This window comes from Pipistrellus hanaki (assembly GCF_964339955.1).
Source record: "Pipistrellus hanaki genome assembly, chromosome: 1".
NCBI classification, from domain to species: Eukaryota; Metazoa; Chordata; class Mammalia; order Chiroptera; family Vespertilionidae; genus Pipistrellus; species Pipistrellus hanaki.
Window position 1 is genome coordinate 205264618 of NC_140503.1, and position 27099 is coordinate 205291716.

The 27099-nt window shown below is 47.1% G+C and overlaps 1 protein-coding gene across 1 annotated transcript in view; it reads left to right on the forward strand.

The window, feature by feature from the left end:
• The window catches only part of BOD1L1 (biorientation of chromosomes in cell division 1 like 1), a 46605-nt gene that overhangs the window by 1628 nt on the left and 17878 nt on the right, over positions 1-27099 (forward strand). The window contains exons 2-10 of the mRNA XM_084888785.1: positions 4847-4971; positions 11098-11288; positions 11972-12586; positions 13409-13558; positions 15400-15566; positions 16856-16967; positions 17637-17775; positions 19030-19102; positions 20855-26603. Coding sequence (XP_084744911.1) covers positions 4847-4971; positions 11098-11288; positions 11972-12586; positions 13409-13558; positions 15400-15566; positions 16856-16967; positions 17637-17775; positions 19030-19102; positions 20855-26603 — 7321 coding nt within the window. The remainder of the gene's footprint in view (positions 1-4846; positions 4972-11097; positions 11289-11971; positions 12587-13408; positions 13559-15399; positions 15567-16855; positions 16968-17636; positions 17776-19029; positions 19103-20854; positions 26604-27099) is intronic.

Genomic DNA, 27099 nt, shown 5'->3' on the forward strand with positions numbered 1-27099 from the left:
GTGCCTTCTCAGGCAATGGACTTTTTGCACAACAGATAACTAAATCTACTTAGGATGTTTATCTCTGCAGGAAGCATATCATTTTTCGCACTTTGTTTTAGGGAATATGCACAGCCACCTTTTTGAAAAGAACGCCCATTACCTGTTTTGTTTTGTTTTGTTTTGTTTTGTTTTGTTCTAAATGGGATAAGATTAGGTAGGGATGACCAAATAAACGTAACCCAGATAAAGCGAGTTATTTGTGTCTGCAAACTTCACTCTGCAGTTCCCAGAAACTACAGATGTGTGTGGTTGTGTATGCAAATGGAAAAATATACTCAGGGTACCTGTATAAGGCTCAGCTTTTTCTTTACTCCATCCCCACTAAACTTTACTACTCAGTGTCTGTAATATTGCTACAGATCCCCTCAAAGTGAAGCTTGAAGCCTGAATTCCTGTCTTGGGGGAAGGAGGGAAGCAGTTTCTCAGACAAGGTCCTGATGAAAGCTAGGACCTTCTCCCCAGAAAAATGCACACATACACATTAAAGTGCTGTTTTTCACAATTCAAACATGGTTGACAGTTGGCAATTTCATGTTTCTCAACCTAATACGTAATTTCCTGGAGTGTGCAGGGACCACGGAACAAGGTCCCTGTTTTGATGTTTGATGCTAGAAAAGAGAGGAGCTGAAATGATACCCCCTCCCAACAGAGTATGGTCTTGTGTTCTCCCTTTTCTCTCAAAAAGAGTAAGTTTGAACATAACAAAAGCCAAGGTTTTCTTTTACATGAGCTCAATATTCCTGCCAATTTGGCAAGTGGGCCAAAGCAGAAGTAAGGGTCCCTATTCATGCAAAGGAGCATCATTTTAATGGGACCTGGGTGTCATCTGTAAGGAACACCTTAGAGTAGGGGTGTCGAACTCAATCAGAGAAGGGGCCAAAATCTAAAATCCAGCCTAAATCGCGGGCCGAATGGTTTACTGAACAGTCATAAACTGACAATGTCATAAACTGACAGCGGAGTGCAGTGATGACAGCGCAGTGCGGGCCACATTGCAAGGCCTGGCGGGCTGGATTTGGCCCGCGGGCCTTGTGTTTGACACATGTGCTCTAGAGCTTAGACGACTTGAGGGATGGAGCTTTTGCTAACTGAACCCCGAAGACTGGCTTTGCCAAGCTCTGGCCTGTAGTGTATAGCATGTGGGGTGTCCGTCACATACAGAGTTAAGGATCAGGACATTTGACACCTGCCAGGTGCTCTCCAAGAGCAATACTACCATCCGGCCCAGCGTGTTCAGAGAGAGATAAGAAGCTCCAAAGTTGGCTGCCACTCCAGGGGACCCTAGGACCCGTCAAACTGTGTTGGGGTCTCGGATGGTCCAGCTAAGAGAGATCTGAGGATGAGACTACATCAGTCCTCTCACCCTCCTCTGCTCAGACTCCCAGTCCAGCTCCCTGGAGTAATTAACCCTTTGCACTCCGAACCATTCTGGACATTGGCTACCAGCTACTTGACACTACTTTGCGGCGGAAACGTGCGTTGAATTAACTCAATTCCCCGTAATCACTAATAAACTGCAATGTCCCCTGAGAGGGGACATCCGAGTGATATGCTAGAATTCCGATGTCCCCTGAGAGGGGACAGCGGAGTGCAAAGGGTTAAGCTAGGCGGTCAGAAAGCCAATCTGACCCCTTGGCATTGATTGGTAACTGGTGAAAATGAGGAGGGAAGGTCAGTGTCCATCATGCTGCCCCAGGCAGGGAGCTCTCATCAAACAAGTAAATATGGCACCTCTCTCCCAGTAAAGGTAATAAGGCCAGTTTTTAGATACTTTCTGAGGTGTGAATGACTCCTGGCCACTGTGATTATTGTCTGTTTTTTTTCCCTTAGATTTGAAAGGAGTACCAAAGACAAAAATATAGAAATGTACTCACCCTATAGATATTTATGGTCTACCAGGCACTGTTTTAGATGCCCGAGCTATATTAGTGAACAAAACGTCCCTCCTCTTACAGGGCTTATGCCCCACAGAAAAGAACAGATGTCATTGGGCCTATGGAAGCAGTAAGGGAGGGTGAGGCTGGAAGGACTGATTTGTCTTGAGTTCAGGGGAGATTTCAAATAAGAAGCCATTTGAGCCATCACAGGAGGAGCCTGGCGGCTAGCTGTCTGGGCGGGGCATTCCAGGTAGAGGCCACAGCGAGTGCATGAAGCCTCAGGCAGAAACTATCAGAAGAAAGTGACCCTCCCTCCCTCCTCAGCTGTGCTGGCCTGTGGGCCTTTTAAAGAGTTTGCTGCCGAAACTGGTTTGGCTCAGTGGATAGAGCGTCGGCCTGGGACTAAAAAGTCCCAGGTTCTTTTCGTCCCAGGTTCGATTCCGGTCAAAGGCATGTACCTTGGTTGCGGGCACATCCCCAGTAGGGGGTGTGCAGGAGGCAGCTGATCAATGTTTCTCTCATCGATGTTTCTGACTCTCTATCCCTCTCCCTTCCCCTCTGTAAAAAATCAATAAAATATTATATATATTTTAAAAGAGTTTGCCTTTCACCTGAGCTGAGAAGCCTTTGGCAGGTGTGCGTAAGAAGAACGTGCTTGCTCTGGCTTCCATCTTAGATGGATTGGCCATGTGTAATGATTAATAGTGTCTGCTTTCACGCTAGGCCATGATCTGGTTTGGACAATAAATTACATGGTTGCCCTGATTTTACGAGATATGCATTACCTGCTATAAGGAAAATAGACTTCAGGTGGGCAAGGGTAGACACAGGGAGATGAGATGAGTTACTGTAATCCAGACAGGAGACGAAAATGCATCAGCATTGCAGCAGGAAAGATAGTGGAAGTGGTCAGATCCTGATGTCTTGTGATGCTGGTGCTGACAGTATAGGCTAATGGTTTATTTAGATTTGCAGTGGAAGAGAAGGGGGAGTCAAAAATGACTCCAGGGCTCTCTGGAATGGGAAGAAGAAACAGCAAAAAGTTCCCAGAAGTATAATGGAATCCTTATGTATGGAGTCAGCAGGCTAATTTTTACTGACAGGAGAACTGGGAACAAGGGAAATTACCTGTGTGGTTCAGATTTGCGCGTGTTATGGGGCAACTAGAGTGCTAAATGCATTGTGATTTTTTTTTTTTTTTAGCCTAATATTTTTGAGATTTGGGAATTCCGGGGGGGGGGGGGCGGGGGGGGAGTATGTTTTACAGTTCTGCTGAAAATCGAGAGAAAGAATTCATTTTTTCAGTTCATGTTAATTGTGAATAAATAGAGAGGAACATGAGAAATGATCATGGGACTGAAATGGGAATTAGCAGAAACCTGCAAACTGGAAGGGATGCAAGGTCATCACCAAGGGATAGAACCTTCAGCATCCCTGTTGGAGTTGGTGACCCATCTCACAACCTCATTTTAATTGCTTATCTGCTAAGCAGGGTAATAAGCTTCCTGAACACACGTACCCTTCAGCGGGGAGGTTAATATCCCCCTCCCCAAAATACTGTGCAGTGCAAGAGCTGCTGAGACGATAAACATCTAGAAAGTATAGGAGACGGGAAGAATGAGTGGGCGGGCCTCATGGGGCTTCTGTTGGGTGTCAGGATGACTGTACAGATTAGGGTGAGTTCTAAAGGTGAGAAGTTTTTGCCAACTGGACAAGTGGAGGGAATGAATGGTAGATGAGGCTGCACGGTTTTGTTTATGGAGGCACTCAAATCTATCTGCATTAAAGCCACTTAAAAGAAGGACAGGAAGAATGTGGGTGATGGAGAACAACTAGGAATGGAGTGTGTGGTCCTGCTTGAGTGGATGAGAACTTACTTCCAAACATCCCTGCCAGGCAGGAGCAGCCTTCCCAGTAGAGATGGCATGGTATGTGCCCTCTCTGCTCTCCCTTACATCAGCGGTTGTCAGCCTCAGCAGTGTGGACATTTGGGGCTGGATGGTTCTTTGTTGTGGTGGGGGTTCCCCTGCATTGTAGGATGGTCAGCATCCCTGCCCTCTTCCCACTAGATGCCAGTAGCGGCTCCCCCATTTTTCTCCAGAGGTTGCCAAATGTTGCCTGGGGAGGGGGTGAGGAGTAGTCACTCCCAGCAGAGAGCCACTGCCTAACATTGAGTGTAATGCCTAGTTCCCATGGTTGCCCCTCCATAACTTCTCTCGGACCCATTGCCTTTCAGCCCATTTCTGCCACCCCGTTATGAACCTTCCCCTCTCTGTTGCATGCTCTTCTAGATATATTTAGTGTCTGTTCAATCACCAGAAAGCTCAGCCATCACATACCACTCTGCTCATATGTGCAGGGCTTACCATTCTCTATCCCATAATTACAAACCTCTTAGGCAGGTACCCAAGTCCTTCCAGCCCCTGGCCCCAAACTGTCGCCTGCTTTTTTGTATTCTCTTTTTCATCCAAATTGGACTTAATAAGTTGGGGTGGGGGGCCCAAACATCCCTACCTCATGTTTTCTCATCCACTGGCTCTTTGCTTTATTGTTGGGGGTGCCTGCAAGATGGCCTTCGAATTCCTAGCCGCATCAGGAACCTCGAAGGTTCAGCTCCAATGCCACATTCTCAGTGAATGCTTACTCCCTCTTTTCCTCTCCCTCTCTTCTCGCCAAATCATCACCATTAACATTCATTGGTTTCCATAGAAGATATGGATACCAATGAATGCTACATATAAGAGGTATGTTCTTTCTCCTTTGTACTCATCATATCTCCAAACAGAAGCTATAAAACTCTGTTGCCATGTTGATGCGCTAAGAAATGTGAACACTGTTAAAGATACTCACATTCTGAGACCATCAGTATTGTTACTGTATCACATTGGAAATTTTCAACATTTGTGTCTTTCCTTTTTCCTTTCTAGCCTGCCTATCAGAATCTGAGACAACGTGTTGACAACTTTGTTGCTAACCACTTAGCAACTCATACCTGGAGTCCCCACCTCAATAAGAACCAGCTACGAAACAACATTAGACAGCAAGTGCTCAAGTAAGTCCCAAAATTACAGAGTTCCAAGGCGGGCTTGAAAATGCCACAATCTACTTTACCTGGAGACAGAGACATTCTGCATAAGTCTGTTTAGCTGGTGCTGATTTTGTGTAGTTTGGCACTTCCGTATTGTATTGTGATACGGTGTGATTTTAAAAGGCTCTGGTCACTTCCCATCTCCACCGTCAATTTTAATAGTCGGATTTCTCCACAGCCCTTTGGAAATACTGAAGGAAGGGAATGGCCGTGTGACTTTAAAAAGTCCTAGATAGAATACTAATAGGTGGTAAATGCCGGAACATTCTGCACCGTTTATTTTCACAACCATTTTCTTGGCCCTATAAAGAGAAGGCTTTATTATTATTTTACAAATGAATACATTGAAAATCACTGAAATTAGCCGAAACCGGTTTGGCTCAGTGGTAGAGCGTCGGTCTGCGGACTGAAAGATCCCGGGTTCGATTCCGGTCAGGGGCATGTACATTGGTTGCGGGCGCATCCCCAGTGGGGGGTGTGCAAGAGGCAGCTGGTCGATGTTTATCTCTCATTGACGTTTCTAGCTCTCTATCTCTCTCCCTTCCTCTCTGTAAAAAAATCAATAAAATATATATTTAAAAATAAATAAATAAATAAATTAAAAAAAAAAAAAGAAAATCACTGAAATTAAGATATTTTCCCCTGATTTTTGAAGCTGTATCTTCTATCTTCTGATACAGTCTACCCCCTCCCCCTGTCCATTTTATCTGTTGTGTGTTGTGATTTTAACTATATTTTTGCAGTGGGTATTTTCTCCGTTTCCCGTGTCCATCACGGAAAACGAAAAATTCCTGAGTGGAGGAGCGGGGGATTAAGAAATTAGAGAAAGAAAGAGACATGGAGGCAGAAATAGATTCATCAAGCTGGGTGCTAGGTGGGCGCCACCTCTCTGATGGAGAGGAGGTCACACTCACCCACTCAGCACAGACAACACAGCACATTTATTGATTTCCAAAGGGGAAGTTTAAGGTCAAAAGGAGTTTCGGGTGTGCCCAAGTCCTATTCATCAAGACCTGGGTAAGTTCCTCATTTTTTGATACAAGGATGAGATTTATCATATCAAGACCTGGGTAAGTCAAGGTCCTATTTGTTCCTCATTCCAAGCACATGGATAAAGATAAGAAATCAGTACTGGTAACAGGACTGTGCCCTCTGGCTCAGCTGATAAGAATAAAAGGATGTCCATGTGCCTTCTCTGGCGGCTCTCTACATATTATATTTTGGTGATACTATTGCCAAAAAAACCAAAACAAAACAAGAAAAGTACATCTAGACCTGTCAGCCATTTTTGGTTGAACATAAGATAAAGGGAGTGAAAAGAGATGAAATTTTTAGAAGGACCAAAAAGTCATATTCCCCGGAAAAGCAAATTTGCAATATTATCTTGTTCTTAAATATAAATATTTGCCAAGACAAGAAATATTTGCCTTCTATCCCTACTTCCGCCCCCGAAAAAGGTGACTTAAGTTATCTTCCTGCCTTGACAGATATTTATATTCAAGCACATCGTTTAGAAAGAAATCTTGCTTGAAAACAGTTGAGCAGATCGCTTTTATACCTGCCTCCTATGAATTCCCTCCTGCCCCATGGGAACCTGGCGAGCCTACCTAGTGTGCTCCCCAGCTGATAGCTGTCACCACAGGAAGCCCTGCACGCACAGCTCGCACTGACTGCAAGGCCCACTTAGCCCCGGGTAACCCGAGAACCAGGAGCCTGACTCCTGTCTCCAGGGAAGAAGGGAAGAGAGAAATTCAACAGTAACTCTGTTGTCTGCATTTTAAAAGATGTTTGAGGAACCTGTAAAGAGTCCAAATGAGATCAAAAGATGCCATTAGAGGCTGCATAGCAACACCTGTGGGGAAAAGGGAAAGCCTTTCTTGAAAAAGGTGAGACTGAAGGGGGTCTGTTGGGTTGACCGGCCTAACAGTTGACTCATTTCCAGGCAGTTAGGAGAACAGGAGCCAAGAAAGCAGGGGGTTCCTGGGGGAGGCAAGCTTCCCCAGTGTCCCTCACACGGACACAGCGCCTTGCCGAATACGGAGTGCTTTCACGCAACAATCTACATAGCCACTGCCCTTCCGCAAATGACTACATTTCTTTAAAAGCACATTCCCTTTCTTTGTCTTAAGGTTGAGACTAAATGGAAGGCCAGTTTCCTGGAATTGCATTTACTCCCTAGCATACCAAACCTGTAAAATAGGGAAGCAGCCGTTTAGTTGGTCCTTACGGGAACTAAACTCAGTCTCACTCATATAAGACCAGGCACTTACCATTCTTGCTGTACCGCTGCGAGATGATGTTTCCACAGAATTGGTGTCTGGTGAGGGGTGCGGGGCACATCGAAAAGGGATTCTGTGCTGTCTGAGGTTAGTACAGGAGCACTCTGCTGGTGGGTGACAAGGGGAAGCAGCTGTCTCTTGGATAAGTTAGTACTTTCCAGCTGTTTTATATGTAACTAGAGGCCCGGTGCATGAAAATTCATGCCGTGGAGGGGCGAGTCCCTCAACTTGGCCTTCCCCCTCTCACAGTCCGGGAGCCCTCAGGGGTGGGAGGTGACCTGGTGATCAGAGGGAGGCAATGCCTCATCACACCTCTGCTGCTGCCACTGCCGGCAGCACAAGTCTTGGCTGGCCCTGATTACCTGAGCCTCGGGCGGCCCTGGGCAGCTGGGCAGCTGGGCAGCTGGGCAGCCGACATCTGAGGCTTTCCTGCACCTCAGGCATTGCCTAGACAGCTGTCATCTAAAGCGTGCCCGCGCCTACAGCTGACCCCGGGTGGCTGAGGGGACTGGGGGACTCTGGAGGCAGGCCCAGTTGAGGGGACTGGGTACTGCTATCATGTGGCTGTGGGTGCCCCCATCTTTGTGATAGAGTGAGGATCAATTAGCATATTCCCTCTATTAGATAGAATACATTTTCTTATTTAAATTCTACTAGTAAAATTATGTTACTGATAACATTTTAAAGCTTACTGAAAGAGACTATTTAGTTGTGTCTAGCTAATGGTATAGGGATGAACTGGCCACCATTAGTACAATTTCAAACCATTTTTCATCCTTATAGTTCCAGAAACACTCAGTTGACTGTTATGTTGAACCATCTACAATTGCCATTTTTGTAGGACAACAGTCTACTATCAGCAATTTGGGATGGTTCAATTTAATAGCAAATCTGCAGACTCAGTACATGGAAAACTTATTTTATCTATATATTCATTTGTACAACAGAATCTAAAAATGCTGGATGCTCAGAAATAATTATCTTAATTGAACAGGATTTAAAAGGAAGACAAGGAAATAGTTTTAACCAGGACAGTGCCAGCTGCTAGCATTTCGCTTTGTCCTTGAATCTAGAGTGTGGCTTCCTTCTAGTGAGGCAGCTGTCTAAGGCCATGCCTCCAGAGTGAGCCCACTGGGAAAGGTGGGTTCATAAGCGCTGGCCTACAAACTTATTTACGGTCAGAGCTGACCACTGTGAGAGTGGACTAAAATGGACAACGGACCAGAAAATAGGCAAACAGACAAGCAGTAATTTGGGATGGGTGGTTTTTATTTTTTATTGTATGCCTTTATACTTATGCCTTAAATCAAAGCATCTTTATGATTGCTTGTCCTTGTTTTTTTCCCCACCTGCTACATTTTAAAGTCACCTCTGAGCTGCATTGCAGGATTTACAATTTTTTATCTTAGAACTTGAAAAAGCAGGTTACCTACTTTGTGTAAGGGTTGACTCATTTTTCTCTCTGGCCCACATATGTAGCATTATAGTATCATAAGGCTGCAAGGTGCCTCAGGAAATGAAAATCGTATTCATCCTCCACTCTAGACAGGGCTGTACTTGGATCACCATTTGAGTGGTCAGGAGAGTCCCCCTCATTCTGCAGAGAGAGCCTGAGGTCTAGAAGCTGGAAAGGACCAACACCTGCACTCTTCTGACACTATCCAGGGAACTTCTCAAGCTCTTAATATATTTTTTTAAATATGTTTTTATTGGTTTTAGAGAAGAAGGAAGAAGGAGAGAGAGAGAGAGAGAAACATCAATGATGGGAAAGAATCATTGATTGGCTGCACGCCCCCTACTGACGATTGAGCCTGCAATCCAGGCATGTGCCCTGACCAGTGATCTCCTGGTGCGTGGGTCAACGCTCAACCAATGAGCGTCGGGCTCAAGCTCTTTTTTAAGAAGAAACAAGGTTTAAGTATATTTCTCAAAAATAAATTCACATCCTCTTATTTTGCTAACATGCCCTTATGATTTTCTGCACATTTGGAACTTAATCGCCCTGTTTGCTCTTTTGTCTCTTGTCAGTGGTATTTCTTTAAGCTTTTTATTCTCAACTCAAATGTCTTCTCCATGGTGAAGCATTGCCCCGTTATCTCCACTATGTCTGATAAATCCGTGTTCCACTCTTTCCTTGCAGTATATGGTGTGCCTGGTGCCTGTCGCCTTGTATTTTAATTGTTTATGTCTGTCTCCTCATGAGAAAAAGGACCAGGTCTGGCTGCAGCAGCCCAGTGGCCAGCAGGGTGCCTGTTAGTGTAGAAGAAACTCATTCTTGTTGAATGAATAAATCACCCAGTTTTTTATAGCAAGGAGATAGTAAAAAGAAAGAAAAAAATCCTAAGTTTTATTTTTGTTCTAAAAGTTGTTGATTTTTTGTAAGTTTGATGAAATTATACTTTGTAATTTTCTTCCATTTGCCTGGAGACTCGAATATTTATAAAAGTCTTACATTTTTCTGCTTAAAGATAAAGGTGCAGAGTCCATTGATGTATTTTATATCCAGAACCAAGCTTTAGGGATTATTTATTTCTCTAGGGTTGGAGTAAATAAGCATCATCTGTAAACCTGGGTTCTAGATAGTGTGCTGTGTCTAGTTTTGTTTGGTTTGCTTCAGTGGTTCTAGTGACACAGCGGTGAAGAATTTAGAGGTTTTCGAGATGGTATATCCAGATGCCATTGTTATCCTGTGGAACTTGTCATTGCCTATTCTTTCTCTACATAGGAGAACAGATTGGGAAAATTTAAGGTTGGAGAGAGGCTGTTTTACCTAAAAATAATTAGTGCAATTATTATATACTAGAGGCCCTGTGCACAAAATTCACACACAGGAGGGGTATTCCTTCAGTCCAGCCTGCACCCTCTCCAATCTGGGACCCCTCAGGGGATGTCTGACTGCCAGGATCAGACCTAAACTGGCAGTCGGACATCCCTCTCACAATCCAGGACCACTGGCTCCTATCAGCTCACTTGCCTGCCTGCCTGATTACTCCTAACTGCTCTCCCTGCCAGATTGATCACCCCTAACCACCTCTGCCTGCCAGCCTGATCGCCCCTAACTGCCCCCTCCTGCTGGCTTGGTCGCCCCCAACTGCCCCTTCCTGGCCTGGTCACCCCTAACTGCCCCCCCTCTCTGGCCTTGTCGCCCCTTACTGCCCCTACTGCTGGCCTGGTAGTCCCCTACTGCCCCCAGCCCCTGCTGGCCTGGTTCCCCTACTCAGCCTGCTATTCAGTCGTTTGGTCACCCCACACTAACCCCCCTGCCAGCTTTGTCGCCCCACACAGCCTGTGTTCAATTGTCCATCTGGTTTTTTTGGTCATGACAGCCCCTGGCTATTTATATATTAGGATATATACTATATATAGAGGCCCAGTGTATGAAATTTGTGCACTGGGGGAGGGAGAAGGGGAGTCCCTGAGCCCAGCCTGCACCCCTTGCAGTCTGGGACCTCTCAGGGAATGTTCACCTTCCAGCTTAGGGGTTCAGGCCTAAGCTGGCAGTCAGACATCCCTCTCACAGTCTGGGACGCCATGCTCCTTACCGCTCTGCTCGCTGCTCCTTAGCACCACCACTGCTAAGCTCATCAGCCATGAGCCCGGCTTCTAGCTGAGTGGGGCTCCCCCTGTGGTGCACACTGACCACCAGGGGATAGCTCCTCCATTGTGCATCTGCCCCCTGTAGTCAGTGCACATCACAGCCACTGGTCATTCTGCTGTTTGGTCAGTTTGCATATTAGGGTTTTATTATATAAGATAATAATGAAATATTATATATATTTTTAACTTTTCTGTAAATTACCCTGTATTTCAGATCAGGAATGTTGGAGTCTGGCATCGACCGAATTATTTCTCAAGTTGTGGATCCAAAAATTAACCACACGTTCAGACCTCAGGTGGAGAAAGCTGTGCATGAGTTTCTGGCCACGCTAAATCACAAGGAGGAAGCGGGGGGCAGTGTGACCCCTGAGGAGGAGAAGCCGGACTCTGCCGTCAGCACACAAGGTGCATCACTTTTCCTCTTGAACTGAGTGTCAGTTTATGGGTATTTGGGCGTTAATTTTATTTTATGTATTTATTTATTTCAGAGAGAAAGGGAGAGAGAGAGAGAAACATCAATGATGAGAGAAAACCATTGATCGGCTGCCTCCTACATGACTCCCACTGGGGATCAAGCCCACAACCTGGGCATGTGCCCTGGACTTGAATTGAACTCAGAACCCTTTGAGCTCTACCCACTGAGCTAAACCGGTGAGGGCTGGATATTTGGGTTTTTAAACCATCTGTCCATTTGGCACAATAGTAAAATTGTATTATTTCAAATACCACCCAGAGTCCTTAACTGGCTTACATTTTTTGCCTTAAAACAAAATAATAGGCACTTTAGAGATATATTCGGGGTATATGTATATTTCAACAGGGAATAATTAAAATAATTAGAGAAGATACTATTGTTCTGGAGCTAGGCTGTTCTCGGGTTTGCATGGTGCCTTTCTGAGATACTGTAGTAGAGAAGCAGAGAGGCAGAGTGTGCCTGATAATGGCACTGGTGCCCGAAAGGCTAGAGGCATATGAACGGTCTGCACAGCATGGGCATCAGACTAAGGTGGCAGTGACATGTAGCGTTGATTCAGCCAGGGGGTTGACTTTCTGTATAAATTTATTCTAAAACTTGTCTTTCCCTCCAGGTGCCCCTGCTCCTGGGCCCAGTGCCAATGTGGCCAATGATGCCATGTCCATCTTGGAAACCATCACTTCTCTCAACCAAGAAGCTACTGCTGCCAGGGCCTCCACAGAAACATCAAACCCTAAGGCTGGTGAGCGGGCATCCAAAAGGCTGCCGTCCCAGCCGAGCACTGACACCAGTGCTGAGAAGGAGAGAATTGCAGAGGACGTGGCTGATAAAGACAAGTCCATGCCAGACTCCGTGGGCGAAGGACAGGAACCGGCCTCTAGGTCTGAAGAATGTAGTGATCTCCCTGGTCCAGCTGAAGAAACTAAAAATCACACAAAGGAGAGTAGCAGTTCAGTTCTGCTAAATAAAGATGTTCAACAGGAAAGCAGTGACCAAAAAAATAAGTCAGCAGACAAAGGTGAAAAGAAACCGGACAGCAATGAAAAAGGAGAAAGAAAGAAAGAAAAGAAGGAAAAGACTGAAAAGAAATTTGATCACTCAAAAAGGAGTAAAGATACACAAAAAGCCAAAGAGGAAAAGCAAGCAAAGGATAAAGAAGCAGAGGGCACAAAAGTTCCTTCAGAAAAGAACAGTAATAAAGCCAAAGCCATGGAAGGGACAAAAGAAGGTACAAACTTGCAAAAATATACAATAGTTTAAAGAATAAACTGTCCACGAGGCGATACCAAATTTGCCTTCAAATTTTAATAGATTTGATTCTTTTTTTTTTTTTTTTTTTTCTTTAGAGAGAGAGAGAGAGGAAGGGAGAGGGAGAGAAAGAATCATTGATCAGCTGCCTCCTGTACACCTCCTACTGGGGATTGAGCTCGCAACACAGGCATGTGCTCTGCCCGGGAATCAAACCAGCAGCCTCTCAGTGCAGGAGACAATGCTCAACCATTAAGCCATGCTGGCCAGGACAATAAATTTGATTCTTATATTTCAAAAGCCTGGGAACATATCCGCTTTGCTAAAAAAAAGAACGATAGCATTTGTGTATACATCTTCTATACTAGTGTTCAGATTGACAAAGTAAATGAGCAAAGAGGATCTAAACCTTATAATTCAACTCATAATTTTTTACCGTACATTAATTCAGGCAACTTTATTCATAGTTGTATATCCTCATCTTTAAAATATCACATAGTCAATGTATTAATTACTTAAAGTTTGCTTTTGTTTCTGTCACATAAGTTAATACTTCCATTATTTTTTCTGGATAATATCAATAGTTTGCCTTTGTATTTTTTGGAAACAGCTCTTATTTTTTTTGATATTGGTTATGAGAGATTTTTATTTCTAAAGTTGAAGAAACTCTCTGAAATGGATCCAAAGAAGGAAATCTTAAGTATAATTTGGGAATTGGGTGCTGAGTGTGTTCCTGTAACGCAATGATTTACCTTCTGTGTTTTTGTTTTTTTTTCTTGTTTGTTTTTTGGTCTCCTTGAAGATTGCTCTGCAGTAGATTCTGACGTGGATGGACTGACAGACATTACGGTTAGCTCTGTCCATACCAGTGACCTCTCGTCCTTTGAAGAAGACACTGAAGAGGAGGTTGTAATGTCCGATAGCATGGAAGAAGGAGAGATTACGTCAGATGGTAAAGCATTTTACTTAATAATGCCTCTGTGAAGCTTCCGCCGAACGTTTTGTGTGTATTCACATGGCTATCTCGTGAAAGACAGTGTGGTAGAGTGGCCAGAGCATGGGGCTTTGTAGTTGGAAGATTGGTTTCTGAGTCCCAGCTCCGAGGTTTTCTATCTGAGCAAGCTTGGTAAGTTCCTGAATCTCAACAAGCCTGGGTTCCCCACTTATCTCCATTCCCTGGGGTGATTATACAAATTAGATGAGATGGTATATATGAAGATGTGTGTGTACTCAGGTGAGTGTGTACGACATTTGGGGAGTACTGTCCACAAGATTCCCGTCACTTCGGACATCAGTTGCAAGTTTGGGGTTCCCAAGATCACCCTTAGGTTTGGCAGTTTGCTAAAAGGACTCAGTACTCCCTGAAATCTGTGAAGCTTGGTTACAGGTTATTACAGTAAGGGGCACCAATTAACCTCAGCCAAGAGAAGAGGGCTTAGGCCAGAGTCCAGGAAAGTTCCACACACGGCGCTTCCACTTCCTGTGGAGTTATGGACAGCATTACCTTCTCAGCATTGATGTCTGACAGTGCACACGGGTCACTACCAACCGGGGAAGCCCACCCGAGTCTTGATGTCCAACATTTCTGTGGGGCTTGAAGCACAGTTACCTCCTAGGTGTCTGGTCTCAGTCTCCAGCCCCTCTGGATGTCCAGCTGATGCCCCATGACCTAAAGCCCCCACCCTAAGTCATATTCTTAGATGATTTGGCTTGACACCAGACTCCTAGGCGACCAAAACTCGGACCTGATATTCCAGAGGCTTGGAGATGACCTCCCAGAAGCCAAGGGCAAAGCCTGGGCCTCCCTTTTCTGTACAGTTGGTTTTTCAGTAACCCTTACTAAGTACTTACTGTATTCCTGGCCCTGGGCTAAGTTATTACTCTATTGTGTGTAATAACATCTGTGGTCCTCACAACCACCCTCGGAAGGTGGGCTGAGGGACATGTCTCCTCCAGGGTGAGCACCAGAGCCTGTCTCAGACCTGCATCTGCTTCTAACCAACTCTGTGTGCTGCCCTTGACCACGCTATTTAATTCTCCTCATGATTTCTTTAAAAATCAAAAACACTGAATATTATTTGCATCCGTCTGTAGATAGCATGTAAATTTGATGCTGGTTTTGGGATGGAAAATCAGAGAAAAAAGTAGACGCTTTCAGTGCTGCAGATCTATTTTTTAATTCTAGATGCTTTGTTGTTTTTTTCAAGTTTTTTCCTGGACAGAGCTAGATTTTATATATATGGGATCCAGAAGGGAAAAAGAGAGCTATTTTGAGAGTTCCCAGTGGTAGGAAAGGAAAACCTTGTTCCCAAATTTCCTTCTTGCTGTGTTCCCAGGAAGCCGATTTGCCTCCTGTAGTGGAGGGGTGTCAGTGTCTGCTTGGTGGGGTTAGTGTCTGATTGTTGCGTCCTCCTTAGGGAGCACTCACGGGCGGGCAAGGCACAGCTTCCAGTGCCTCTGTCCAGTTGGACAGTGGTGAAGCATTCGTGTCAAGGCTACTGACACTCAAATAAGGATTCACTGTTTTTCAAGAAAACATGAATAACTATAAGCTTTAACTTCTCCTTACCGTCCTCCTTTATGTTTAAAAAGCTGACCGTTAAGAAATAAGTGAAGATATGGATTCCAGCTTTTATAAATTTCTGGAATTTCTCATACTGGTATTTCCTCTATTGGACCTGCAAATACACTTGAACTACCTGAATACTGCTTTTGCTGCTTGATGTTGATCAAGCATAATGTTGGATTTATTGCTAATTCACAGGGCTTTCCTTTCTGTTGACTTTCTTCCAGATGAGGAGAAGAACAAACAGAATAAAACAAAACCTCCAACCTCTGAGCCCAGTGAAGGAAAACCTAAGAGTGTACGGCAGGCTTACGTTCACAAGCCATTCCTTTACTCCAAGTATTACAGTGATTCCGATGACGAGCTCACGGTAGAACAGCGGCGACAGTCCATTGTGAGTCATGTTCGATCTGTTGTTATTTTCACATGTTAAATGAGGTTGAGAAATGACTTGTCTGGGTGCAGGGTAGTGAGCATACGAATCAGCAGCATACAGGTTCTGCCTTCAGGCACCTTGTTATTACACTAGAGCCAGTGGTCGGCAAACTCATTAGTCAACAGAGCCAAATATCAGCAGCACAACGATTGAAATTTCTTTTGAGAGCCAAATTTTTTAAACTTAAACTTCTTCTAATGCCACTTCTTCAAGATAGACTCACCCAGGCTGTGGTATTTTATAAAAGAGCCACACTCAAGGGGCCAAAGAGCCACATCTGGCTCACGAGCCTCAGTTTGCCGACCACTGCACTAGACAGAATGGACACAAACACATGACAGGTGTCCATGTCATTGTGATTAGTAGTGAAAACCTGGTGACAACCTGGAGGTTTCATGGTGTGGAAATGTTTGACTCAAGTGTGAATCGAGCGTGGGTGTAAAGTCATGAGTGTAATACTAAGAGGGAAGTACAGTCCACGTGTTTGCTGGGTGTGAAAATACTTCTAATTATAAGACGTGTCATTGACAGCAGCTTTTTAGGAAAAAAACAACTACTTTATCATACGTGCTCATCAGTTTTACGATGACTTGAAATTTCAGAAACATTAAACTATGAAAGGTTGTGCATCTTCCAGTGAGGAAATACATTACGTAGAAAAATGATTTGGAGGATGTGGACTAAATGCTACTAGTGGCTTAACTGTTGAAAAGTTTCTTTGATCGGGAGTTAGCAAACTTTGAGACAGTGAGTTGTGGCTGGAAAGGGGTGGTAGGAGTAACACAGCGACCGGATTCTCTCTGGCTTTAAAATTCAGTGGCAGAAAGTTCTACATCCAAAACCCGCATCCTCGGAGTGTAACCAGCAGTCGTATTTGCCATAGGACTAGCCTGTCACTGGACTCTGCATTTTAATGAATAAACCAAAAATTAGAGAGACCTGCTATCCCCCCCTGATGCTCAGAGATATTTTCACCGCTGTCCTTTTATTTGAGGCAACCAGTTTATTAAACCACCATTGCTCAAAATGATAACTTTCCCATTCTTTAAGCTAATGCTATTCTGAAAGAGTAAAGAAAAGTAAACATCTGTCTCTGTTATTCCAGTAGCTTCCAAATTGTGTAGTGCACGTCACTTTTGCAGAGCCCATTCATTTGTAAGAACATTTGAAGGAGAAACATTGTTTTTTTTTCAGTGTTTTGTTTTTGCCTGATAATCAGAATAATTGTGAGTATGTTGTGGTTTTAGGCTAAAGAAAAAGAAGAGAGGCTTTTAAGAAGGCAAATTAATAGAGAAAAACTTGAAGAGAAACGAAAACAGAAAGCAGAAAAGACAAAGTCTTCAAAAGCTAAGAGTCCAGGTATAGGAGATGTTAACTTTAATATTATAAACTATCTTACATACTCTTTTAGTTCCTAGAAGTATATAGTACTTAGGAGATATGATTATAAAATAAAGTTATCTACATTATATCTTAGTAAAGCTGTTATATTTTCAGTTGTGGAAGGGTTCTTTATTTTTTAATCTGATGTGTTTAGTCAAGTTTTTAAAATTATATTGCTGTTTCTAGATTAAATATTCAGGTACCAACTTATACCACTCACATGTTAGCAATTTATTTCCCAGTGGCTGTGGAACGAATTATCATGGAAAATAGTTTGTTAACAAGTGAGTAATCAAGCTGCGCTGGTGATATTACCATGTATTTGTATAAAATACAAATACATACACATAGGAGGTTGGGCAAAGGTGGGCTTAGAGCTGAGAGTACCTGAAACACAGTTTATTCTTGTATTACTATTCATTGTTGTATTATCGTTGTTGTTATTAATACTTCTGACCATCCCTGTGTAAGCATTTGAAATAAAAGACAAGTCATCTCCATATAAAATATTATTTGTATTCCAGCACAACTTGATTTTAAAGCCTTTTTGCATTTTCACATTGATTAGAAAATTTTACTGAAAAATAATTATTACTACTGTTTAGAACTGTTATGAAATCCCTTATAGATTTCTTTCTTTCCTAGGCAAAAGTAGTGTGGATTTAGAAGAATCATCAGCAAAGAGTTTAGAACCTAAAGCCCCCAGAATTAAAGAAGTCCTTAAAGAACGGAAAGTTTTAGAGAAAAAAGTAGCCTTAAGCATAAAAAGAAAAAAAGATTCAAGGTACGTATTTTACCTGGCCCTGGTCCCATTGCAGCATTCTCAGCATGCTTCCGGAAGCAAGGCATTGGAAGTGACAGTGAAGAGCCAGACTTCAGCGTGTATGTTGTTGCATGCTTGTTAAAGACCTCAGTTTCGTTTTTAGAATCCTAATTCAGTGTGTTAAAATCTATAATATTTCAAAGTGTTCACCTGTATAATCTCTGGGGTCCAGATCTTTTTGATAACCTGATGGAAGCTTTGGACTTTCTCCCCAGAAAAATACGTGTGAAATACATGTGAGTAAACAAACAGTTGTCCCTAGAGTTCCAGAAGGCTTATGGGCGCTCTCGATGGACTCAGGAAGTGTCTCCCTTTTGAACATTCAGGAACCACTTACACTGATGGCCTTCATTTTTCTGTCTTTCCAGCAATTCTCTTCGCCAGTAGTCCATGCTTCTCCCCATAAACCAGAGGTCTGACCCAGATTCTTTTGTAATACCACATTATCAGAGTAGATTCTGTAAGAATTAGAAAGCTGAAGAGGTAGAGTGGCTCCAGTGTTATGTGAGCCATGGGCTACCATTTGCTGTGCCATTAAGATGCAATCATGTGAATTTATTACGACTTCAGGACACCTAAATCAGTTATTCAGTATTTGCAAAACTCTGTGAGAGGAGTTAGCTCTCAGTTTGCTAATACCTCATTCCTATTGATCTGTACAAATAAGACTACCCTACTTACTAAAAAAAATAATAATAATAAGACTTTCAAAATGTAATTATAGATCATAACATTCAGTTTCAAGCAGCAATTCAGGAATTTCTGTGTTTGTTCTACTCCCTGTGTAAGTGTTCCACGTCACATTTGGATTGTGTTCTCTGTTGACTAAGAATAGCATTTCTTTTAAAAGCCTTTTTTTGTTTAATATATTTTTATTGATTTCAGAGAGGAAGGGAGAGGGAGAGGGAGAGATAGAAACACCAGTGATGAGAGAGAACCATTGATCAGCTGCCTCCTGCATGAACCCCACTGGTGATTGGGCCCCCAACCCAGGCATGTACCCTTGACCTGAATTGAACCCGGGACCTTTCAGTCCACAGGCCCATGCTCTTATCTGCTGAGCCAAACTGGCTAGGGCAAGAATAGCATTTCAGTTGAAACATAACAAGTCTGCATTTATGGATAAAGTGTTTATACAAAAGGGAAGCTAAGCGCTTTTTTTTTTAACCTTCCTGAAAATTTCAAAGTTTATTTTGACGTTTTCCCCCTACATAGGAATGTTGATGAGAATTCTAAAAAGAAACAGCAAGCAGAAGAAGATTCCAAAGAAACAATCAAAACAAGCGAGGTATGTCTAGATTAATAAGCCCATATTCTATGCTCTTTTGTTAGATACTTCCATCCTTTGAAGTAATACTTAGAAATGCAATTGATCTTTTCCAAGTTAAATAAAAAATTCCTCACATTCTATAATATTATAAATTTCCATTATGGTCTGAATTCCTCATTTTGGCAAGTTGATTCATGTGATCATATATCTAGATAGTAGCTACTTTTCTATTCCCCCTTCCCACCCACTCCATTTCTTATATTGGCAAAAACAAAACTGCCAGTTACAGTAACATAGAAGAAAAGGGGAATAAACAAAATCCCTCCCCATAACAAAGCACCTGTTTTCATTCTCTTTTGTTTTTCATCCACAAATACACATAATTTCGTAGTGTGTGTGTATTCTTGCAAAATGTTTTTAACATTCACTCTTACTTATATATTTACTGGTAGCAGATTGACAGATAGACCATAATGTAATCATTTCCTTATAGTCAAGCACTTAGATGTTTCTGAGATTTGAACATTTTAAATTGTAAAAATATGGGCAATGAATACATTTCTTCTCCTTTTTGGATTATTTTCTTGGGATAAACTTTTGCTTTTATTTGTTTTAAATCCTTATTTATAATTCTATAGATGAGCTATCTTAACACTTCCCAGGGGAAAAACTAATAATTTAGTAATTATTCACAGCTAGTAAGTAGTCTTGATTTCTTTATTTATAAATTTGAGGCATATTTAAGTATATTCTGGTATTTTAATGTCACTTTAAAAAATATTTAATTTTATGATGAATTTCTTTGAAAAATGATCCCAAAATTTTATTCACATTTATTTGTTAGAACTTAAGTTAAAATTAGGTGGATGAAATCCCTTTTAGTTTTTTCTTTGAGGAGTTTAAATTTTAAAGTATTTTTTAAAACCTTGCTATCTCCTGGGTCCCATATTAGTAGAAGCACATTAATCTTTGTGTTAAGTTGTAAAGAGATGCCATGGTAAGCTGACCCAGAGGCACAGAAATCTGTCTGGGAACTTCAGCCCATCATTTAAAGAAGAACAATTTCTGGTGTTTAAACTAAAATGTTGGCAACTTTTATTTTAATGAAACTTTTTAAAATATATTTTTTTATTGATTTTGTACAGAGAGGAAGGGAGAGAGAGAGAGAGTTAGAAACATCTTTGAGAGTCATCCATCAGCTGCCTCTTGCACACCCCCTACTGGGGATATGCCCGCAACCAAGGCACATGCCCTTGACCGGAATCGAACCCGGGACCTTTCAGTCCCCAAGCCGACGCTCTATCCATTAAGCCAAACCGGTTTCGGCTAATGAAAACTTTTTAAATTGGCTCCAATATGCCTTTGGACTGAAAAGAATATTGGATTGTCATCCACTCATTTTATATTTACTAATGACCACTGGGTATTGGTGGACTGTAGTGATTGAGAGTTAAAGAAGGCCTACATGCATGGACAGCCCTGGAGAAGCAGCTAGTCTCTCTGAAGGTGCCTGCGGTGTAGGGGAAAGTACTAAATTTTAGACTGAGATCCTCTGAATGCATTGCCCAGGTCTGAGCTTACTGAGGCCTTCTGGGTTCCAGTTTCTTCGTGCAAAAACGGAATTAATAATCCCAACCACAGGCAGCTTGCACAGACCAAGTAGGGTATAAGATATGTGACCACTCGGCATATGAAATGCACTCAGGTGTTAAATTTGGTACAAAAATGGACTGTAGTATTTCTCATATTTGAACCTTTATCTTCTTGCAGCACTGTGAAAAGGAAAAGGTGTCTTCTTCCAAGGATTTGAAGCATGTTCACACAAAGAGTGAAGCAAGTAAATCTACCCGGAGGCTCTCCGAGTGTTTGCATTCAGCGGATGAAAGCAAAAATGAGTCCAGAGTGGAGAGAGAACACAAAAGACGGACCTCCACTCCCGCGGTGGTGGAAGGGGCGCAGGAGGAGACGGACACGCGCGATGGGAAGAGGCAAGCCGAGCGCTCAGAAGCGGGTGCAGAAGAACCCCCGAAGCAGAAAGGCACCTTGAAAAGTGAAAAGCACGTCAGGAAGGAGGATTCTGAAACACAGCATGTGAAGAACCTCCCCAAAAAAGAGACAAAGGCCTCCAAGGAGAAGCCAGAGAAAGAGAAGACTGTGTCCGAAGACAAGACATCTGTGAAGCATAAACACAAAGGGGAGAGTGCGCATAAGGCAGGCGATGAGACGGAGCCCCACCCCCCTGAGAAAGGGGCCAGAGGGGAGGACGGTGCTCAGAAGCAAAGCCAACAAGCCAGGCTCTCCATGGATGAGAAAGCTGAGCGGAAGAACAAGCATAGGAATGAAAGGAAATTGTCCATTTTGGGCAAAGATGGAAAGCCAGTTTCTGAATACATTATAAAAACGGATGAGAATGTGCGTAAGGAAAACAACAAAAAGGAGAAACACCCGTTGACTGAGAAAACGAAGGCAGAGCACAAATCGAAAAGGTCGGGTGATTCTAAAATTCAGAAAGAGTCTCTGAGCTCCAAGCAACATGGAACCCCATTACAGAGAAGAAGTGAAAGCTTTTCAGAGGATAAAGGTGACGTGGACTCAACTCATCTAGATAGCAGTTCAAAACCCGAAGAGGCTGTTCCCAAGGAGAAGCGAAGAACCAAGAGCTTGCAGGATGAAAGACCCCCGCCCAAGTCTAAATCCAAAAGTCAAGGCAAGCCGTTAAAAGTCAGTGACACCGAGTCACAAGAAGGCGTCCCGAGACAGACAGCCGCTTCCAAACCAGATAAGGAGAGGAGCACAGAAGACAGTGACCCGGACAGACAGCGCAAGTCGAAAGCCGAGGACAGATCCGAGGAGGCCGGTGCTGACCCTGCAGCCGACGGCGCGGCCTCCTCGGCCCACGGCGCCCAGAAGGACTCCGGTCACCGAGCAAAGCCGCTGCTGGCCAAGGACAAGCACAAGGCGGAGAGGGAGTCAGGCTCCTCCCGACCGGAGAGGAGGTTATCAGAGGGGCACAAGGGTCGAAACGCAAAGCACAGCAGTAAGGACGTGAGGAAGAAGGAAGAAAGCAAATCTGATGACAAGGATGGGAAGGAAGCTGACAGTAATCACGAAAAGGCCAGAGGGAGTAGCTCAGTCACAGAGAAGAAATTGAGCAGGAGGGCGTGTGAAAATCGAAGAGGCAGCTCAGCCCAAGAAATGGCCAAGGGAGAAGAGAAATCTGCAGCCAGTAGTTCCTCCCTCCAGAGACCAAAAAGAGGAGGCGATGCCACTCCGATCCCCGGGCAGGAACCGATGGAGACAGACATGGAGCCGGCAGCCGGGAGCGTGCTGGAAGCATCGAAAGCCCCGGAGAGCAACAGCAGCGGTGCTCAGCATGATCCCGGCCTTGAAAACGCGATGAAGCCAAAAGCCACAGCCGCAGTCCTAAAGGATGAGTTCCGAACTTCCACAGGAGATGCAAAAGCTGCCCCCGCCTGCAAACCGGAACGTGGGACAGCGGCGGCTAGTAATTCTGAAAAGCACACCAACCCTAAAAGCGCCGGGACCAAGAAAGCACACGGTCAGAGTGCTGTGTACAAGCCGAGTCCCGGGGACAGGGATCCCCCTCCGCCAGGAGCCCCTGAGACCAGTGTGGACCCCGAGGCCGCTCACAGAACGGTGCCTCACATCCCGGCAGAAAACGGCCGGGCACCGAAGCCTGGGAAGCACCCGAGACCCACGGAGGAGCGAGCTGTTCCAGAACATTCCACAGATGTGGACCCATCGCTGTCAAGTCCTGTGACTGCTGGGCCTCAGAAACAGCCCCATGGCTCAGAGGCTCCTGCAGGCGACAGAAGGCCTGTTTCAGACGGCAGCTCGGGCAGCACCGGCCTGGGGGACCGCTCGGGGCTCCCTCAGCAGAGCCTGTCAGCGAGGGAATCAGAAGTCCCGAGGTCAAGCCACGGCAAAGAAGGCAGAGCACTTGCCGCACCAGATATGCCAGCAAAAGGGAGCCTAGATAGCAAAAGGCACATTCCAGAAGGTTCCCAGGCCACCACACTGCATGGTAAACAAGGGAAAGTAAACATGCCTGTGGGTAGCAAGTTAACAGACACGACTGTGGGACATGAGAATATTAGCAAAGAAAGCAGCTCGATGGACGAGGCCAGGAGAGAGAGTGCCGTGACTACAGAGCCCACCTCCAAGCAGACTGTTAGAACTGGAGCAGAAAGCGCCAGAAAGGATGGGCCGGCTGCTGTCACCGGCGGGAGCATGCGCCCCGAAAAAGATGCTCAGACCGGTGAACTTCAGCACAGCAGAGGCCCGGGTGAAGTAGGACACCCGACAGCTGCTGCAAGAAGGCAGGAAAGCAGTGAGGTCGACACCAGTGCAGGAGGTGGCACTGTTTCACACCAGAGGAATCGGAAAGCTGAGGACGCGGCGAGGCCTTCTCTGGCCACCAGCACCGAAGGGAAGGACAAGGGCGTGACCTCGAGCCCGGTACACGCTGGGGCCGCCACCACCACTTCAGAAGCAGGCGACGGAGAGCGGGCATCGCCCTGCACCACCATCGAGGCAGACAATGGCCTCACAGGGGCTCCCAGCGCCCACGCCCTGCCCACCGGGGCCCACGCCAGCCCGGGCACCGTGTTCGCAGCGGCAGAAGAAGGGGGCGCCGTGGTGACGGAGGGCTTCTCGGAGAGCGAGACCGTCCTCACCAGCACCAAGGAGGGGGAGAGCGGGGAGTGTGCGCTGGCCGGATCCGGGGAGCCAGCCGCAGGCCCGGTCGTTGCCCAGGCGGCCACGGCCAACGACGGCGTCAACAGCGCCACGACGGAGGAGAAGGACGATGCGGTGACCAGCGCCGGCTCCGAAGGGAAATGCGAAGGCTCTTCCAGCCGGGACTCGGAAAGAGCCGGGGGGCCTGTGGCTTTCACCGGGGAAGGCGAGAGCGACGGGGCCGTGACCAGCGCTGGGACAGAGCTGCGAGAGCGATCCTTAAGCCATGGGGAGAGAGCTGTGAGGAGAGTGGGCCCCAAAAAGGAGCCCGAGGGGACTGTCACGTGTACGGGAGCGGAAAGGGGAAGCGGAGGCACAGCGGTGTGCGCAGCCACCGGAGCGGGGCCGCAGGAGGAGCGCCTGGTGACGGGCGCGGCAGAGGTCCTGGCGGACAATGACACCCCACCGGGAGCCGGTGTCCCCCGAGAGGGAGCGGGGTCTGCGAACGACGGGGTGGAGGGCGAGAGCGCCGTCACCAGCACGGGCATCACGGAAGACGCCGAGGGGCCGGCCAGCTGCACGGGCTCCGAGGAGGGCAGCGAGGGCCTGGCTCTGAGCTGTGAGTCCGAAGACAACGGGCAGAGTGCCACGGGCAGCGCCGCAGCCAAAGAAGCCACCAACGTGCCCCTGGTCGCCGCCGGGCCCGGGGACGGCGAAGACATCGTCACCAGCACGGGTGCCAAAGAGGAGGACGAGGAAGGGGAGGGCGTGGTGACCAGCACGGGGAGAGGCAACGAGGCCGGGCCCGCCTCCGCCTGCGCGGGGATCGAGGAGGGCGAAGGGGTGCCCGTGTGTGAGAGCGCGGAGGAAGGGGACGCCCGGGTTGGGGCCCACGAAGGTAGCGTGGACAGCATGAGCGCCTCAGACCAGGGGGTGAAGGACGCGGAGATCTGCTCCAGCGCCAAGGGGATCGTGGAAAGCAGCGTGACCAGCGTGGCTTCAGCGAAGGCTGGGGTGGCACTGGGGCCTGGTGCGTGTGAGGGGCCCATGACCAGCGCAGCTTCAGGCCAGAGCGATAGGAAAGAGCATGCCGAAGAGGCCGCTATCTCCACGGGCCTGGTGGGCGGCAGTCACGAGGGGCTGGTGTCTGCCGCAGGCCCAGAGCGGGAGGCTCATCGCACGTCGCCCGGGGAGAAAGAAGATGAAGGCGCCATCACCTCTGTGGACAGTGAGGAGTGTGATGGCCACGTGGCTGCCACCGCCAGTGACACCATCGCCAACCAGAGTCGGGGCCTGGGCCTGGTGATTTCCACCAGCACGATGCATGAGTGCCCCGCGCCGCTGAGCGCCAGGACAGATGGGGAGGGTCACCCGAGTTCCCTGCGGGCCGAAGAGGGCGCGGAAGGCCCCGGGGTCAGCACGGAGGAGTTCGAGGCCCCCATGCCCAGTGCGGCTTCGGGGGAGGAGAGCCCCGTGGCTGCTGGGGGAGAGGAGGAGAAGGACGAATGCGCCATGATTTCCACCAGCCTCGTGGAGGAGTGCGAAGTGCCCGTCTCCAGCGCCAGCACCATCCTGGGTGCGGGCGGCCAGCAGCCCGTCACAGCGGTGGGAGGGAGAGCCCCCGGCCCCGTGCCGGTCACCGAGGACTTCGAGGTGCCCATGCCCAGCGCACCCACCAAGGCCGAGAGCCCCCTCGCCTCCACCAGCAAGGAGGAGAAGGACGAGTGCGCCCTCATCTCCACCAGCGTGGCCGAGGGCCGCGAGGCCTGCGTGGCCGGGGTGGCCGCGGAGAGCGGAGGTGAGCAGCCGGGCCCGGCCGTGGAGGAGAAGGACGGGAGCGCCGTCATCTCCACCAGCTCCGGGGAGGACTGCGAGGGCCCGGTGTCCAGTGCCATCCCTCCGGAGCACGTGGGCCCCTCGGCCGCGCCGGCGGAGGAGGTGAGCGACACCACGGTGATCTCCACGAGCACCTCCGAAGGCCGGGAAGCGGCCATGCGCGGGGCCGGGCCGCAGGACGAAGACCGGCCTGCCGCTGCAGGGGCGGAGGACGGGAGCGAGGCCGCCCTCATCTCCACCAGCACGGCCGAACTGGGCCCCGCCGGCCAGGACGGGCATGGGGAGACTCCTCCGACCGCAGGCCACCCAGAAGGGCCAGGGGGCCGCTCTGCCGCAAAGAGGAGCAAGTGTGAGGCCCCCACGCCCAGCCTCATCGCCGAGAGCAACTATCAGTGTCCCGGGCCACTCGCCAGGGGAAAACCAGTGAGCCCAGAGGACGGGCGGGCCAGGGTGCCAGTCAGCGCACCCTCCGCAGCGGGAGGCCAGTCGGGGGAGAAGAGAATACCCTTGAGCCCCGAGGCAGAGACGGCAGGGGACAGCGATACGGCCAGCCCTTTGGCAGTGGGGGATGTGGAGAAGAGTGCTGGCCAGCCTGCAAGCCTGAGACCAGAGCACACATCTGGGCAGACGGCTGAGGGCTCCTCCGTTAGTACCCGCGCTGTGACAGCAGGGAAGGCTGGTCCTGAGATGGCTGAGGGCGGGCCACCGGGCACAGGCACTGCAGTGGAGCAGCCCTGTCCTGCCCAGCGGGACCCCACCACCACCGCGTGTGTTCACGGCCAAGGGCCCGACGCCGCTCCTGCCCACTCCGTCCTTCCGGATGTCTGCAGCTCGGCTCTGCCAGCGGCCGAGTGTGAGCAGGACTTGCCCATCGAGAGTGCTCAGGCGCCGGCCGAGAACACAGGAGATGGCATGGCGGAGCCATCCCAGAAGGAAGGAGCCCTCGCGGTCACTGTTTCTCCCAGAGAAAATGTGGGTGACAAAGGTGAGAACCCCTCTAACGGCAAATTGTAGCATTTTACAGAGATGATTGTGCATTGAATCCATTTACAGCAACCTTCCAAAACATAGTTTTGATTCCAGAATGGCACTAAATAACTTACCAGACGCAAAGGTCAAGTCTCTCCAAGAGGAACTTGTGTTCAGAAGCTCAGAGCCTCACACCCATTGCTCATGGGCTCGGGGCAGAGGCAGGAGGCCAGGGGGCTGGAAGCTGCAGGTTACTAACCCGTCCTGACCTTCAGCTCAGGAAATCAGTATTCTCTTATCACCATTTTCCAGATGAGCAGACGGGGTCATAGAACTTAGGTAACTTGCATGGTACTTAGGTGCCTTTTAGAAAACACTACCTCTGAAGCTCAGCTTTCTGTTGTATAAAATAGGGATCCAGGTGGCTATTTAAGAACACTTGGGAATAGATGTCTCCACAAATAATATACCGCTCTCCTAACAGCAAGAGACAATGTAACCGTCTCCACAAA